Consider the following 17,411-nt stretch of genomic DNA (forward strand, 5'->3'; position numbering starts at 1 on the left):
CACTTCCAATTGGTCACCATACTTTACCGTTACCGCTAACCATTCCACCACTACGCGCCCACATTGAAACCTTAATGTCGTCGTAGGATGAAGATGAAGGTTTTTAGTGTCGTAGGAGGATAAATATGAAGTTGTTAAGCGAGGATGGAAGTGGCTGGTAGGGTTTTAACATGCAATTATTTTTTTGAATCAAAATGGTGTTTATGTATATTTTATAGACTTATACATAGGTTTTTTAGATACTCTTACGTGACTTGCATGTGAGGGCCATTTAGTGACTGCTCCTAGCAGCTAGGAACAAAATTCTTGACGGGATACAAATAACATGGTTACTGGTATAATTACTGAACTAGAAAAACCAAAACAAGAGTTTCCCTAAACTATGAGGTTAATTTCGTAATAACACTTATTATTATAAGTTTAGTGCAAATTTGGTCCCTGATTTACATACAATAACAAGAAAAGGCCTCTGAAAAGAATTTTATATGAAGGACATCCATGTAGTTTATTTTTATAACAGATATGGTCCCTACCAATAACGCTTTCATTAGAGTGCCATTAGTGAAGAGGTAGTTTCGTCTATTAACCCTTCCCTCCCTCTACTTTCATTCTTATAACAGAATTAGTCCTCATAGTTAACAACCCTCTAATTGACTCTGTTATTAAGAGTGACCATATCTGTTATCAAATAGAAACCATAGGAATGTCTATACTACATGTAGCTATCGTATGACAAATTAGAATTTGTTATTGTAGTTGCACAATAAAAATCCCCAATTAACTGTTTTAACCAATTATACGAAGATTTATCAACACTATTGAGGTTTTGAAATAATCATGTCACAAAAATTATATTTTACGTATTAAAATTGATACAAATATAATACCAAGTTCATTAATTCGACAAATTATGAAACCGATAAAATGGTTACCGATTTTATTTTTGTTTTTTCTAATTGCACGATTCAGTATATTTTCACTTAGATGCTAAACAAACCTCATTTGAGTGAAATCAATACTATGAGAATTACAAATGGATGGGTTTGATTATTACATATACGAAATATAAATTTGTAAAGAATAATCAAATTTAAGAAGCCCATAAAGAATTAAATGTGAAAAGTTCAACTGCAAATCGATTTTCGGCTTAAACCGGAAGATCAAGGAGAGTGTGACACGTGTCTTCGGCATCCACATTCAATATGAATGATAAATGATGAAGGTCATGATCTATTCATGATAAATGATACATCATTCATGATGAATAATACACAGATCATGATCCATGTTAATTTGTTTTAATATTCATGATAAATAATGCACATTCAACATGAATTATACATTATTCATGAGAAAATCACCCGTGAAGGTAGGAGACATGTGTCACACTCTTCTTTATCCCTCGATTCACAACCGAAACTTAATTTTCATCTGAACCCACCCTATATAGAGAAAAACCTAAAAAAAATAATGAAAAACTAAAAAATATCTTGATAACCGTTCATCTATAAAGTATGCACATGGTAACTAAAGTTGTGTCGTGCGCATACCAGACAAATGTGCTTACAACTACCGGTATATGCATGTACATACCGTCCAGATCTTTGAACCCAAAACATGATTTAATTTTAGTCTTGAATTCTTAAATTGTTTTTTTTTTAAATTTTATTTTTTTATTTCTTGTAAATTATTTATCGTAAATACTGTTTATAAACCAAATACAGAAATTAAAATATATTTGGAAAAAAAAGTAAAAATAAAATGAAAATACTCAGATATTCTTAAAAGGCGAAAAAGAAAGGGAAACTACAAGTTGAAGGTCCCAAGCGCACTCACTCGATAATTGTGGGCTACTAAAACCCAAAACTTTCATTTTTTTATTTGTTTTTTTTTTTAATATGACGTATAACTCTGTTGGTAAATAATGAGATGATTTTATCTATGCTATATTATAAAGTATTTGACAAAAAAAATTAAAAACCACTTTTTATGCATGATGTATTGTATATTGATGCATATTACTTAAAATTTAATATTACAATTCATAAGTACAACTTATTAAAGTTTTATGTTTGAATTTATATAACTAACTGCAGAACATAATCAAATAAAGAATAAATATCTTATTTCAAAATATAAAAAATCTAAAATATAATTAGAATGATTATCGAGTTCTAACAAAATAATTAATTATTATCTTTATAAAAAAAATTACATTATTAAACCAAATATAAATTACTTCGTTATTGAACATAAATTAAATTATAATAGAAAATTTGAATTAAAAAATTACCCAAAAAATAGAAATTTTAAATAGTTAATTTGATACGAATATCGATATACTTTTGTCAATTTTTTATGATATCTTCAAATTTATATTTTATTCAAAAATAAAAACATTATCGTTTTTTCAAAATCACAGAAGACTATATTATAACATCGTCTGAGATAAATAATAAAATAAAATATTAAAATTAAGATGTATCTTGTTGTATTACGCGAGTACCCATCTAGTTTAAATATAAGGACAGGTCCTTGTTTTGATCATAGACCTCCCGTTAACCTCAGCTAAAAATACTCTTTCATGTTGGTGTCATTTTCTCCTTAGAGGCGGGTTCTGTATTAAAATTGTCGATAATCAACTTCTTATCCAAAATTATCATAAATATAGAAGAATTATTATTAATTTTATTAAAAAATTATAAATAAAATTAGGACAAATTACATGAAAAAGTAACGTACTTTAACTTGATTCCTATTTTGGGTAACGTACTTTCAAAACTTCCATTTTGGTACCTAAGATGTAAAGTTTTAAACATTTAAGTACTCGAATAATCAGTTGAATCATTAATCCGTTATCATGTTGATGTGACGAGTGATATGATAGAATTGGGTTGAATAATAAATAATACTGAGTTGGATACCTTGTCACATCAACATGGTAACCGGTTAAAGCTTCAACCGGTTATCCGGGAACTTAAATATTAAAACTTTACATCTTAGGTACAAAAATAAAAATTTTGAAAATACGTTATCTAAATTAGAAATCAAGTTAGAATACGTTATTTTTTTTATACAATTTACCTATAAAATTATTTGTCTCTTTTTTCTTTTCTTTCTCGTACATAGTGATAACGTAACACCATGTAGAAACCTTTCCCCATTAACCCAAAATCCCACTTTAAATTTGCATACGCATGTAAATTGACATATCTAACCCTCTCCAAAAAAAAGGTGTTAAATTAAATTTAAATAAATAAATAAATAAACCTCATAAATCTCACCTTTATATAAGAACCCCTCATCTCCCTTCTCCTCTCTCACTCACTACTCCCAATTGGCCACCTTTTTCTTTCATATTAATTATTGCTAACACAACAACAAAGAAATGAGTGGTGGTGGTCGGAGGGTGTCCGATGGCGGAGGAGGGTGGCGGCGCAGGAGGAGGAGGGCGGCATTTCTCCGGCGTTGAAAGAAAAGCACGTCACACAACAAAAAATAAACCTTTGCAATACAATTTCTTCTCCTCCTGTTTTTCCTTCATTTGCTTTGAAAAGAAAACGAAGGGTAAAACCGGAAGAAACGTTATTTTATTGCATCTGCTTTGAGGAAATGAGGCCATCGGTCCGAGTATTGTACCTTTGTATTTGAGTTACAATCACCTTTTTACCCTTTTGGTAAATTTTTGTTTTTGTTTAGGATTTATATAATGGTTTGCAATTACATGGGGATGTAAGAGATGCATGCTAAGGTTGACTTTTTAGGGGTTTTTTTTCCTTCTTGAAGGGTATTTAGTCCTACTACTAGTACTAGGTATGCATCCCTTACAACGATCATGTGCTTATTATGTATCAAGTTATTAAAGATTCCATCTTTTTATCTATTTCTATCTCAAATTGCTTTGTGACAATTGGGGATGTCAGGTATCTCCGATCGACAAACGTTAGATTTTGAGTCAAATCCGAAAGAATTGGTGTAAACAATGAATGAGTAGCACCGAATCTTACGTCAAATAATAAGATCTTAGATTTGTTAATTTTTTATCTTTACGATCGGTATAAATAAATAATGTTACATCAAATTTGATGTAAGATTTAATGTCTCGATTGAAATGATTTGGTGTAAAGTTGGTATTGCGATTGAAGATTGTGTAGATAGAGGAGTATAGATCACATGTTTCTCAATTGGTTATAATTATCTACTACAATATAAAAGATTGAAAAATAACCACAATGGTGGTGTCTGATTAGTTTGATTTTGGCTCTAAAGTTCAAAAATACTTGGAGGTTTCAGGTTCAAATTCAAGAAGAAATAAAAATCCTCTTATAGCCACGGAAGTTCAAATGCGGTGACTTTGGACTATCTGCAAAGCAGGTGGTTGACCTACGATTAGTCGGCTCACATAACGGGTTGAATATCCAAGTTAATAAAAAATATTGAAAAATGAAATAAATAGTATATTAATTAAAACATGTATTTATTGTTTTGGGTGTTTGAAGTAAAAGAAAGAGAGAGAGCGGAGAAGTCGGTTATTAATTTTCAGCAAAGGAGACCAGGCCATGCTGCTGCTGCTGCTGCTGCTGCAAAACTCAATCTCAACTCACGCTCACCTATATTGATTCACTCTCATTTAATTATCTTACCACTTTAACTATACTTAACCGAATCTCCCAACTTTTATATCAACCTATAAAACCAAACAAGCCAGGACCCCGAGGCAGGCTGTGCATCTGCTAAGCCGATTTTTGCTAGTAGAATTTTCGGATTGTGCATCTGCTCAACCGATTTTTGTAAGTAGAATTTTGAAGTTGTACATCTACTCAACCGATTTTTGCAAGTAGAATCTTTTTGAGGTATGAAAGATACACATTAGCTTTGAATAGTGCTCCAGGATATTAAAAAAATACAAGGATATCAACCAAAAAACGAAAAAAGTCCCTGAAATCAACCAAAAAAAACTTTAAAAAAAATCCCCTGAAAAGGTAGAATTCGGCTAAACAGACTTCAGACGAACTTGCAGACCCTTGATCCACCTTAAAGGTATATCCGCTCCGGGAAAATCCTGAGTTCGCCGGAGCCCAGATCTGACTCTTACCTCAATGAGTTGAGCAATGGTGAAGACCTCCCGGCTTGTGATTATATCAACCTATAAATAGAAGTGATAAACGATTGATCCGCAATCATCTTCTAGCCACACAACTTAAGACCTAATGCGCAGAAGCGAATGAGTTACATCCTAAAAAGATAGCTAACACATCATTCTACATGCCCAGAAAGAGGCAAAGGATATTGACCAATGTTGCAGTATATATTATGCATGAATAGAGAAGCACTTTAGTTGCAGACTATAATAAACAACATTTCATCACCAGAAGGCATGACCGCAAATAACTTAAAAGAGGTCATGCTAACGGACACAATGATTGTGGTTCGGTTTTAGAAAGGAAGGGTCAAAATGTACACTGATCTATCGACACAACAAAAGCAACCCCGTTCCATCATCTAATCATGAACCATCCTCCTCTCATTAAGCATCTCCTGCAAAATGGCGACAACATGAATACGCCTGTTTTAGATGAAATTTCTAAAAGGGGATTGAGAAACATGAAGAAAAACGGTACCGCTTTTTTTTCAGACACAGCCTGATTAAGCCGTTCTCTCTTCTCCCGTTGACAATCTCCACACCAGCTTGCATACCCCTTATTGTGTTTTTTCAACTCTCTAAACACGGAACTGTAGGAAAAGAACAAACTTAATTCAATAATACGCAAAGACGAAAGATTGTTTACGCCACAACTAATTGCTTGGAGTTGCAAATCATGGTTTCAGAATTTGCATAGCTTCTGCAAAGGACATTGGCAATCTTATTCCTTTTTTTCCATATATGGGATATGATTGCTAATCTCCGATAGGTAACTCCAAACCTTATACCATTTCCATAAAAAATGGTGTACAATTTGTTACAGTAATTTTTCTCCAATGGGTAACACTAATTTTTACACTGAAACGTAAGATCCTAAAAATATATTCTTTTTTATCTTTAATTATAAATAATATATTTATCAGCTTTAGAAATTATACCCATATTTTTAATTTTTACAACTTAATAAATTTTATAAGAAGCTGAATACATAACCATTCAATTGATTAAAACATAAGATCAATATAAATATATTTATAATATAATATATAACACGTAAAAACTCTTAAAATCTGAACACTTGTAAAGTAAAAATACATAAATCTGAAAGTTCAGGGGACAAATTTGTAATTGTGAAAATGGTGTAAATGAGTAGTGTTGCACCAAATTTGGTGCAAGAAATGGTGAGCCCATTGGAGAGATTTGGAGTAACAGTTGGTGTTGGTGTGAAATATAGGGCTAATAGAAACATTCATAGTCAAAATCTAAACATCAGAGTTGAAAGTAAAATCCACACTCACAATCCCTTATGAGCATATACTTTGCACTTGCAGGTTATAAAGAGGCTGTTAGTGGTGGTTACTATTGGGTTGACATGGAAAACAATGTGTGCAAAAAAGGCATTTGAAGGATCTTTTTTTCAACATGATTTATAAAGTTGGCAATATATAATATCATGTGTGGGTCTAAGACCAAGAAGCCTTTTATCATCCAAATTAGTGGGATGATATTAAGACCTAAATAAGTAAATGGTGAAACCAATGGAGTACACAAAGAGGTGAACCTCACATGAATAGAGAGATCTTCCACACAGTCAAATCTCAATTGATAACATCCCCCATGTACTTATCTCTATAAGACCTCGTACAAGGTTATTCTTTAGCAGGCCGGTTCAAATTAGACCTAGATAAGAACAGAAAACCCCAACATCACAAGCATAGCACGATCAATGATATTGCTGCTGGATTTGGTCTATCTAGGAAAAGGTCCAAAAGCCTCTTTTCTTTTTCCTCCTTTTCCTCTCCAAAAACACAAAAGCACATACAGTACTCGGCAATCCACCCTCAAAACCAATTCCCTTCCATTCAACTTCACATGGAAGTCTTTCTACCTCGCCATGAAAGAACATATTCCATATCAGCGGAACTTTCTATGTTTTTATAATTCATAAGAAGAAAAAACTTAGGAGTGTGTGCGTGTGTGCTATACCCAGCAAAGCCATCTACTTTTACCACCAAACAGCTATCTGAACTTCAAGAAAAAGAGGATGAGAAAGAAGAGTTTTCTACTAAGAGGACAGCAGGGGAAGAAACTTCATACAGAAAAAACAACAAAGAGAGGGCATGAATGACAAAATAGCAAAAATGACAAATAAATGATCATTTGTTGATCAAGATGACATAATAAAGTTCACAAGTTCATTCAGGTCACAGTATAACAAGTTATGTAATATAAGCAAATGCTTATTATTAAAACTTCTGCCTAGATCCTGTTAATAGCCAAGAACTTTAAATAATTATCTTGCTGGAAAAAGGTTCCAGGTGGAAGACAAAAAAAGCTTGAAGTTCAAAATAGTACAATCAATATGAAAGTTTGAGAATGGAGGATTCCATGTGTTTACTAGAACACAAGAAATCTTTTGTTTTACTCTTGATCATATGTGAATTTCTATCAATCTCCCAATAGCAAAACTGCAAGGTTGAAAGAATATATACCTTCGGCACCAAAGCAGTAAATTGACTCTACTTCCAGCTGTAGTAGGTCTGGCACCATGTCGATGGCGACCACGATGAATAATTGCATGGCCTGGGACATGTGAATACTCAAAGATTTCCTGTGATATACAAAATTTCAGCTAAGTTTTCACCCAGACAGATGATGGTTTGAAGATACACTGTTAATCTGAAGTTATATCACGATATATAGCATGTGAAATTTGCAATAATTAAGATGTCTCCTAAATGAAACAACCTTTAGCCATAAAATATACTTAGCAATTCACACAACCATCATGTTTCAGCTGGAAGCTTGAAAAAAGATTACATGATCAAATGATATGACCTATCGCTCTCCTAGCTTAAGGTTGTTATCGGGTTGGCTAATTTAGTTGATGGCTATAACATATTCATCCAAAGAACTGCAAACGGCCCTACAGTCGCTATTATTACATGGCATTCACCATAAATATTGATCTGTTAACAAATAGGTGTAGTCATTAAATATCTGACAAGATCTTTCAGTATTTCAGGTATTGTACAACATTTTTGACACAATCATGGAAAAATCGGCTAATAGGTACCCCTTGTGTCACATGATAAGTGCAATGATTAACTTCTCACACATATTAAGGAGATTTTTTGGTTGTAACCGGTTTCATAGAACTCCTTGCTTGTGGCATATTGACGTTACAAGTGAAAAGAGTGCAGTTGATCCTTCAAGAAAATATGAAAACATCAAATCCAAGTAAGTCGTGTAGGGATTGTGGTGAACCAATTGAACATAAGTAGTTAAATACATTTGTGTTGGGGCAGCATGAAAGACAAATTGACATTTGTTATCATGAAAACTTGCCAACTTAAGTCGTGTTGCATTTGATATAGAACTTTGTAAATACAAATTGTTGCACTTATTATGGAATGGAGAGAGCATTATTTTAAAAGCTTTAAAGAAATCACATAGATAGGCCAAGCTGTGATATCACTAAAAACAAAAACAAAAAAAAGGCATAGTACCACAAAATCTAGGATACTAAATTCAAAATAATCTCAAAAAAAAGTAAAGGAACCCTTTTACCTGAAAATTATAGAGATATAACCAGAAAAATATAATCCTGTACCTCAGGTAGTGCTTCGTCATGCATATGCCTATCACATCGCACGCCTCTAAAAAACAACTCTCCACCAGAGAACTGCTTGCCCAAGCAAACATTCAAGGTCACTTCTGAGTCATCCACATGGAACCCTACTAATGCAGAGTATCAGGTTTCTAAACCAACTACAATGCTATGATAGATAGCCAAGAGTTAAGAGATAACTGTGCAAGTACTAGTTAAAATATCCTTAGCAAATGCATAAATATGACACGAAATGTTCAGCAACTCACTCAGCATCCAATTTATATACATTACTTGAACAAACAACAGCAGCAGAATAATCATAATACAAAAGAAACCCCATTGAACATGCAGATAAAAAAGAACGTAACCAAAAAAATTAGTATTTTTTTCACTTAACAGGAAAAATATTGAAGTAACAGAGGCCAAGCACTAAAACTAAGCAGAAATGTAAGGCAATTATGATTACTATTGCACTGGGAGTTGGAAAGGGGCCAGATTAATGCTTTTCATTTCCATGTAGAATAATACGAAAGAAAAATAGAACAGGATAAAGAGAAGGAACCTCTAACTTGACATACAGTGTAAACAATGAACAGTCAAATAATTACTTTCCAAAACAGTTAAAAGAGAACGTCAATAAGAATACAGAAGTGAAAGACAGGGAGAACAGGCAGGAACACTATCACTAAGCTAATTATCATCATCATTCTAACACATTCAAATTGTAAGCTCTTTCTGTAAGCTTGTACATGTCCTTCCAAGGCCCAACATATCTGTAAAAACCATCAGATTCCTGCATCAGTTCACAGACAAGGCATCAGCCCTTGTTAATTTGTACCATGAGAAAGGATGTCATAGGGTGAAGTGGTGCAGGGATGAGGAAAGATTTCTCTAACTCAGTAGAGGGAACTGGTAACACAGGCATAAATATACTCTATATTTCCCTTGGAAAGGAGATTAAATGTTGTGCGTCACTCAATAGCTTCATGTTAGTAATCCATGTGACATAGGGATCTTAGTCTGTCTGCATCTGATTTTCAACATCTTCCTCTCTACCTTGCAACGGCATTAATAGAACTTCCCCTATCAATCAGCATATAGCATATGCCACTCCTTGTTCGCTTTTAAAGCTTGATGGGAAGTTATTCTGGGTTAGAAAGTTCTTCCCTTCAATCCTACCAAACTCCTCAAGCTCTATGTTCTTATGCATATCCATTTTAAATATTGAACTCCCTTCCTATGCCTATCTTTTGGACAACATTCCTCATTAGATACTGATGGATTTATGCACAAATCCTAGTAGATCATAATAGCACAATGCCACGAAGATGGGGCAACAGTACTTGCAAGTAGTTCTCGAAGAAGTACACCTTTCTCTTCAATGTGTTATGCACTTAAAGGCATGTCTTATAGCAAAGATTTGCGAGTTTAGCCCATCATTGAAGATCACCATGCTAATTCCACAAAAGAATGTTTGTAAACATGGGTTAAGCTCACAAATCTTGGCTACAAGATATGCCTTTTAAGTGGCATGACACACTCAAAAGAGATTTAGATAGAGTTCTATGAGACACTTGTCAGAATTGTTGCATAGTGTGAGTGAATCTTTACGTCCACAAAGAAAGAAGTACCCTATGCACCATGAACCAACGCTGTTTTCAACTATGTGCCATGCTTGCCTTACAAGTAACAGTTACAATGATTCTAAGAGGAAAAGTAGCAACTTCCCAACTCCTGCAAAGAAGTAGAATGCTCGTATTGACATTAACAAATGACAGATATATGTCTAGGCTAAGTGACATCCACAACCAAGTATTGTATCCTGACAAGACTATTAATGTAAATTTTATTGTCTGAAAATCTTTTTGCCTCATTGCACATAGTTGCTACAATTTACAAACTTCATACTATTTAGTCATATAAAAAGGATCAGGATGGATCACAAACAATTGCAATACAAGGATACATTTTGGAACCAAAATGTCAAGAAGAGTTTGGGCATGGTAAAAGGGATGAGATTTGGTCGGTTGACATACCCAATTCGACATCTCTATTAAGTCCATACTCAACCACAAATCCATGATGGGAATCAAGTGAATATCCCCCAACATCAGCAAAGAAAACTGCACAAATTTTGAAATGAAAAAGCCGCTGATTATTATGAGGAAATGTTTGACAGCATCATTCACTCATTCAGCCTTCACAACAAACTTGTACCTGCTTTTAGATAATATTACTTTGTGGTAACTTACTTTTTGAGATGTGGCGTATGAAGTCTTCCATTAACTTATGCAGCATGGATTCCATTCCAAAGTCATCAAGAACAGCACCATACTTGTTCATCGTATTGGGCCGCATGACTCTGAATTTTGTTTCAGTAATCCACTTCTCAAAATTTTCAACCTAAACAAGCAAAACCTGATAAGAGAACATATAAAAGCTAAACTACACAGAAAACTAAAATCAGCATGCCAACCATTAGGATGGCAATAACAGAGCTAGATGATACCTCAGCTAGCAACATATCACAGAAACGTGGCTGCAGCATATTGAATGTATAAACTCCTGGAGCAGGTTCAGACATTATACTTTTAATACTTTGATCTCTGTCGCAATCACTGGCCATGAATGCCTCCAAAAAGGACGGCACAAAGAATGTTGTGGCATCCAATTGATATAAATCTCTGTACAGAGGCTGAAAGCAAGTGTAAGCGGACAAATAAAATCAGTGACAGGGTGATCAATAAAATATACAAAAATAGGGAAATATAACACTTTAACAGAGATAAAAGTAACTAATCTCATATGATAGATTACATCTAAAAAGAATGCTAAAGAAGAAGCAAGTTCTTCTTTAATGCATCATTAGCCATCGACATGATGGACAATCCTTAGGTACGTAGAATGTGAACAGCAAAGAAACAAGGCTTGAAACTAGTTGATCATTTTAACCTTAGGGAACACATACATACATACATACATACATACATATATATATATATATATAGCGACATGTCTAACCATGCATAAATCTCTTTTTTAATTGAGTGTCATATTGTACTTCACTGTTTGCAATGAGATTTGCATATTAAATTTATTGCCTTCAGAAAACCAAGTTTTGCCCCTAGTCTCATAATATAAACGAATAAAAATTAATATAGAACTTATTACCGTTTTAAGTGGTTTCGATAATTTTTATGAGAATTGAGTTACTGCAAAGTAGCAGCCTTTTATAGAACTATTTGGGGTAGGCTAAAAAATAAATCAAAGAGATATTATGGAAAGATCATTTTGTTACATGTGCATGTGATACTCTACAAGTAATAGCATTATTCACTTATCGTTTAAAAATTTAAAATGTGATATTTCAATTTTCAAATGTAACTTCCACATCAAGTGCCCACCTCAAGAACAGAGTAAAATCAATGAAAATAACAATGACATTCTTCCCAAGGAACTCCCACTTTCTATTCACAATATCTTTGAAGAACAATGAAATTACGCAAGCCCTTGGGTACTTTCACATTGAAAATAAGGCTGTGTCATTATAGGAGGTTAGAAATATTTTATCTAGTGTAAGTGGACATTTATTATAGAATGTACATGAAAGGAAATATTGATCCAGGCAAAGAGTGAAGGGATAAATCTCATTTCAAATACATATAAGAAATTAAGGGTATACTTGATTTCTGACCAGTCAAGTTCAACAAGCCCAAATTAATATCAAGTTCAAGTTCAAGACCAATGTATCGATTGCCTTTGTTATGATATAAACAAAGGTGCATAGGAGCCAAACTAAAAGAATAACCACATGTTAAGTTTAACAAAACCACCAGCCAACAAAAAGGGGCTGAGACAAGAACTATCCATCAAGAGGACACCTCAAAGTTCACCTGATAGTTGGATATAATGTTCTGCCTATATTCTTTGTGCTTCTTGGCCTGTTGAAATTAAGTGATGAAAAAGATGATCAGCTATTAAAATAGACATTAACATAAAAAGTTCTAAAATCAATCTTCACAGGAAAGGAGAAGGCGCTATAAAACTTGAAAAGGATTATGATAGTATTTCATCTAATTATATACAGATTAGCCAAATATAATTAACTACATAAGAACGAAATATCGAATTCGGGGAGTAAGCAGATAATTGAAGTTGTACCTTTTGAAATCTTAGTTGTACTCATCACTTTGACATCATTTTTTTTTAAATTACAGTAGTGTTGATGATTAGGTGATTAGGACCATAGCATGGGGTTTTATATGATGTTGGAAACTTGGAATGGGTATTAGTTGGCGTGATATGAGTTTATCATTGAATTAGGGTTTCCTTCATTTTAATAAAGAAATGCAACCACTGAGATCGAAGTATTGAATCTTCAGACATTTATTTAAGTATAGGCCTTCTTATTGAATGGACTTCCGTGTGAAGCCTGAGAAATCTCAGGTTACCCTTACAATCATAGTTAATCAGTCTAGCTGTTTCCGGAATTCTATGCCCTACTACAATACTACAACATTAGGAATTACCTTCACATAATTCATCTTTATATGTAATTTTTTTGTTTATGGTAGTAGTACTACACCAACAATATTAAGAGCAGAGTGGTTGAACTGCAAAATTCGGAACGCCTCATCTTAGATATAGTTCTAAATATTGGAGCTGAAAACGACCTTGTCAAGCTCTAGGCACATATCAGCTTTAAATATTCACCGACACCACAGCCATCCTCAAAACTTGCTAAAACCCTAATAACTGTAAAACTAGAGAAAAGATGTCCTAGTCTTAACTTCTTAACACTGGCTTTTTGCACTAAATCTGTTTCACTCAAAGAGCCTGCAGACATACAAATGAGACACAAGCAAAGAGAGATGATATAACTAGTGAAAGAATACCATGTAAAGTAGTCATTATAAGTGAGAATCCAAAAGAGGTGGGACCAAAAAATAGCCATGTGCTACATTGAGGAAGTTTTGCAAAAAAAAGAATGATCTATGAACTATGATAGCACAAACCAAGCACTTCGAAAAGATTCTTCACAGCCTTATCCAAGAGAAGGAAGCTGTAAACAGCTTAATAGGGAGAAGAATGCTCAGGAGGATTAATCAAACCAGATAAAACCCATTCAGAAAGCAAACTAAAAGGCAATATCAACCGAGGTTGGAAAAGGTAGATTTTAGTATAACTGTCATCACACATGTGGAATTGCAGTATAAGTTTTTCAAGAGTTGAGGCTTCTCATTCTCCACTACTAGTATGATCATGAACAAAGCAAAAGGACTCTTGGAATTTGTAACAGTTATTTGTATGATTATTTGGAGAAAATTTAACACGTCTATAACTAGCCTGAAACAATAGAGGATGTAAGAAGCTGGGTATTCAAGTCAAGTAACATTTTCATACATTTTAATTATGACGATTTGTCTATTAAGGAAGCATTTCCGACTGTATTTCATCCGAAGTAGTAGTCGGTATTTAGGAAACTTTCTATATAGGGAGGCATCAATAATAAGAGCTCGTATCACCACTAATCTAGGATATTTCTTATTTATCGTATGTTATCAAACCCACACAAAGAGAACAGCGATTAAAATTGTGATATCCCACCTTTTAGCATAGACTTGAAAATAATCCATCAAAACACAAAATTTGCCCATCTTTCCTCTCAAGACGCTACAATAGTATATAATTTATTAGTACATTCACGGCATCCTCCTATAGCAAACTTTCTATAACAAAATGATCCTTGCAACCCAGCAAAGTATAAAGCACTAATTTATTTGCTCCCTTGGAAGACCAAGGAATTTTCAAGTGTGAATCCTATGCAAGTTATTATCATCCAACATTTATTTAACAAGCGTGACAGGTTCTTTTACCTGTAGCACAAAGAAAGGTTCTTCAATTAATTGGCAAGAAAGATATGAAGGCCAAATTCTAATGCAATTCTTTGTTTCTATCCATCCAATCTGGTTTTAGCAAATCTACACAATAGAGCTTAATCGAAATAGAAATTAAATCCGGCCAGCATTTTGTGTTGGCGACTGATAGAGCTTAATTGAATTAGAAATCATAGTCAACAAGAAGAATGTGATGCCCACCTTTTAACATACACTTGAAGATAATCCATCAAAACACAAAATTTGCCTCTTTCCTCTCAAGACACTACAATTGTATATAATTTATTAGTACGTTCACGGCAACCTCCTGTAGCAAACTTTTTATAACAAAATGATCCTTGTAACCCAGCAAAGTATAAAGCACTAATTTATTTGCTCCCTTGGAAGACCAAGGAATTTTCAAGTGCGAATCCTATGCAAATTATTATCATCCAACATTAAATTAACAAGCATGACAGATTCTTTTACCTGTAGCACAAAGAAAGGTTCTTCAATTAATTGGCAAGAAAGATATGAAGGCCAATTCTAATGCAATTCTTTGTTTCTATCCAATCTGGTTTTAGCAAATCTACACAATTGAGCTTAATTGAATTAGAAATTATATCTGGCCAGCATTTTGTGTTGGCGACTGATAGAGCTTAATTGAATTAGAAATCATAGTCAACAAGAAGACTTATTGTGCATAGAACAATATCCAAATATGATTATCCATGAGAGGAAGGGTTTTCTAAAAGTGAATCCCAGAGAAGCATTGCTTATTCCTTCCACAGAGGATAGAAGTCAATGATCAACCTATCCATTCTCTAATAGTTCATGCCCAACAATATTGCAAAACACGTAAACCACATATTCAGCTTGTATGAACCACATAGTAGCATTGCCTCATAACTACCAAGAGAGAAGTTAGAAGCCAAAGATCACCATCTCTCCCTTTTGCACAGGCTATTGAATGTATTATCCCCTTGTTTTGCAGGTCCACTAAACACGATGAAACACAGTGAACATTTGAACCCCAGCTACCATGAATTCCCAATTCTCAAGTTATAAGATCTATTAATATGAAAATTTTACCCTATCTGAAATATATGTCATAATGACGTGTCTTTCCAAGTACTCGTTACAAATATAGTATCCATATTCACAATAGGCATAAAGTAGGGCAAGTTTATAACTTCTAAAGTTGTCAGCAAGAAGAACACTATAACTTATATACCACGCACTATCTGCTTCACATATGAAAAGCATAGAACCAACTGACAAGAAGTATAACAGTTTACAGCTTTCAATAGCTTCCTTGACATCAGCTCCAGAAAACAAGTTACAAATCGATCAAACATCCTACACTTAATGAAGAGACCTATCAGACATTGATCTAATGCAAAGCACTAAATTTAAGCTTGTCCTTTGCAGGCAACAAATATAAGACATCACACTTCCCAGGTGGTTCCTTCAATTCTGTGCCCATAAATATGATCTTCATTCATTCAATCTATATTTTTAAGTTTCTTTTTCCTAATTCAATCTAAATTCTGATTTTTTTTTCCAAATCCAGTCTATCAGCATAAGTCAACTTTGGAGCTATCTTGGGTGACAAAAATAGAACTTCCATAAACTTCCACATGTGGATGTGAATACAGCAAATAACGCTTTACCAAGCTTGGTCAGCTCTTCTATCCTTTCCTGCAAACCTTAAAAGTTCAAATTTTTAGAATCCAATCCCTCAAAAAAAATATGGTTTCAGAATTTTTAAACTATCTTTCCTTGTTGTCGATGCCTATCATAATCCTAACAATATCCAACCTTCAAACCCAGCGCATAATATACTAACAAGTTGAAAAAAAAAATCATATATTCCTTTGTGCGTGATTATGAATACGAGAAATACGAAATTCGGAAATTGTTCTTACGAATCTGTTCAAGCCTACATTAATACAGTTTGTTCAGTTCATCTTAGTGTCTTTGAGTCAGTCAATACATGGTAAAATATAGAAAATTGGATACTCACACGAGTACGATCTCCTTCAGTCGAATAACGACGCAGAATCCCCTGCATGTACCTATACTTGGCTTCTCGAGAAACATTCAAGAGATGCGGCGGCAAATATCGCTCAAGTGAGCTGAAAAGAAAAGGAGTGAACTCCGATTGAAGATCATCGTAGTTATCCGGTTTGTGATCCTGATGAGGAATCAATCGGAGACGGTAATTGGAGTTCATCGGCACTGATCCAATTCCGTTAGCATTTCCATTGCCTGCGGGGGCAGGCATCACCGGCTGAGCAGTCGACGAAGAAGCATCTAGGCGATCAGCGCCACTATGAGCAGTCATGGTGATTGTTGGCAGAAATTGCAGAGAGAAGATTAGTGCATATAGGGTTCGATGTTGTTCAGACGATGGGTTTATGTATGTCGTGTGCTCATGGGTTCTAATCTGAGGTTTCCCACGATATTTAACCACCCTACCCCCTTCTTTATTTATTTTAAACTCTCAGTCCTTCTTTTTTATATTATGTTCGCTTTTACCCCCTACTCTTATTTGAAATGACCTTTTGGTCCTAAAAATGCAAGATTTTTTTCATGTGTTTTTATTTATTTTTTGATTTTATTGAGGTAATAAGGTTTCTTGATTTGCCTTTATCAAACAATGTATTATATATTTTGTTAATAACTAGAAAGGTAATTGTGCAATGCATCAAGATATATTTCTATTTCAATATTTCGTTTTTTTTATCCATGTCGATATAATACGATTTTATGTGAT

The 17,411-nt window shown here is 33.9% G+C and overlaps 1 protein-coding gene across 5 annotated transcripts; it reads right to left on the minus strand.

Moving 5' to 3' along the window:
- Positions 1-4,815: 4,815 nt before the first annotated feature.
- On the minus strand, positions 4,816-17,034 carry LOC112527350 (uncharacterized PKHD-type hydroxylase At1g22950-like). 5 transcript variants are annotated; one of them, XM_025137950.1, is made up of 9 exons: positions 16,659-17,034; positions 12,650-12,697; positions 11,266-11,451; positions 11,009-11,159; positions 10,793-10,879; positions 8,757-8,881; positions 7,636-7,754; positions 5,622-5,733; positions 4,816-5,538 (listed from the first exon to the last, which is right to left on the minus strand). In XM_025137950.1, the coding sequence occupies exons 1-9, from the start codon at positions 16,977-16,979 to the stop codon at positions 5,503-5,505; spliced, it is 1,185 nt and encodes a 394-aa protein (XP_024993718.1). In that variant the 5' UTR covers positions 16,980-17,034; the 3' UTR covers positions 4,816-5,502. The 5 variants fall into 5 exon arrangements, with proteins under 5 accessions (XP_024993718.1, XP_024993717.1, XP_024993716.1 ...); XM_025137949.1 differs by having other exon boundaries at positions 8,757-8,884; XM_025137948.1 differs by having other exon boundaries at positions 12,638-12,697.
- Positions 17,035-17,411: the final 377 nt, after the last annotated feature.

This window comes from Cynara cardunculus (genome assembly GCF_001531365.2).
Source record: "Cynara cardunculus var. scolymus isolate 2C chromosome LG 15, CcrdV1, whole genome shotgun sequence".
NCBI classification, from domain to species: Eukaryota; Viridiplantae; Streptophyta; class Magnoliopsida; order Asterales; family Asteraceae; genus Cynara; species Cynara cardunculus.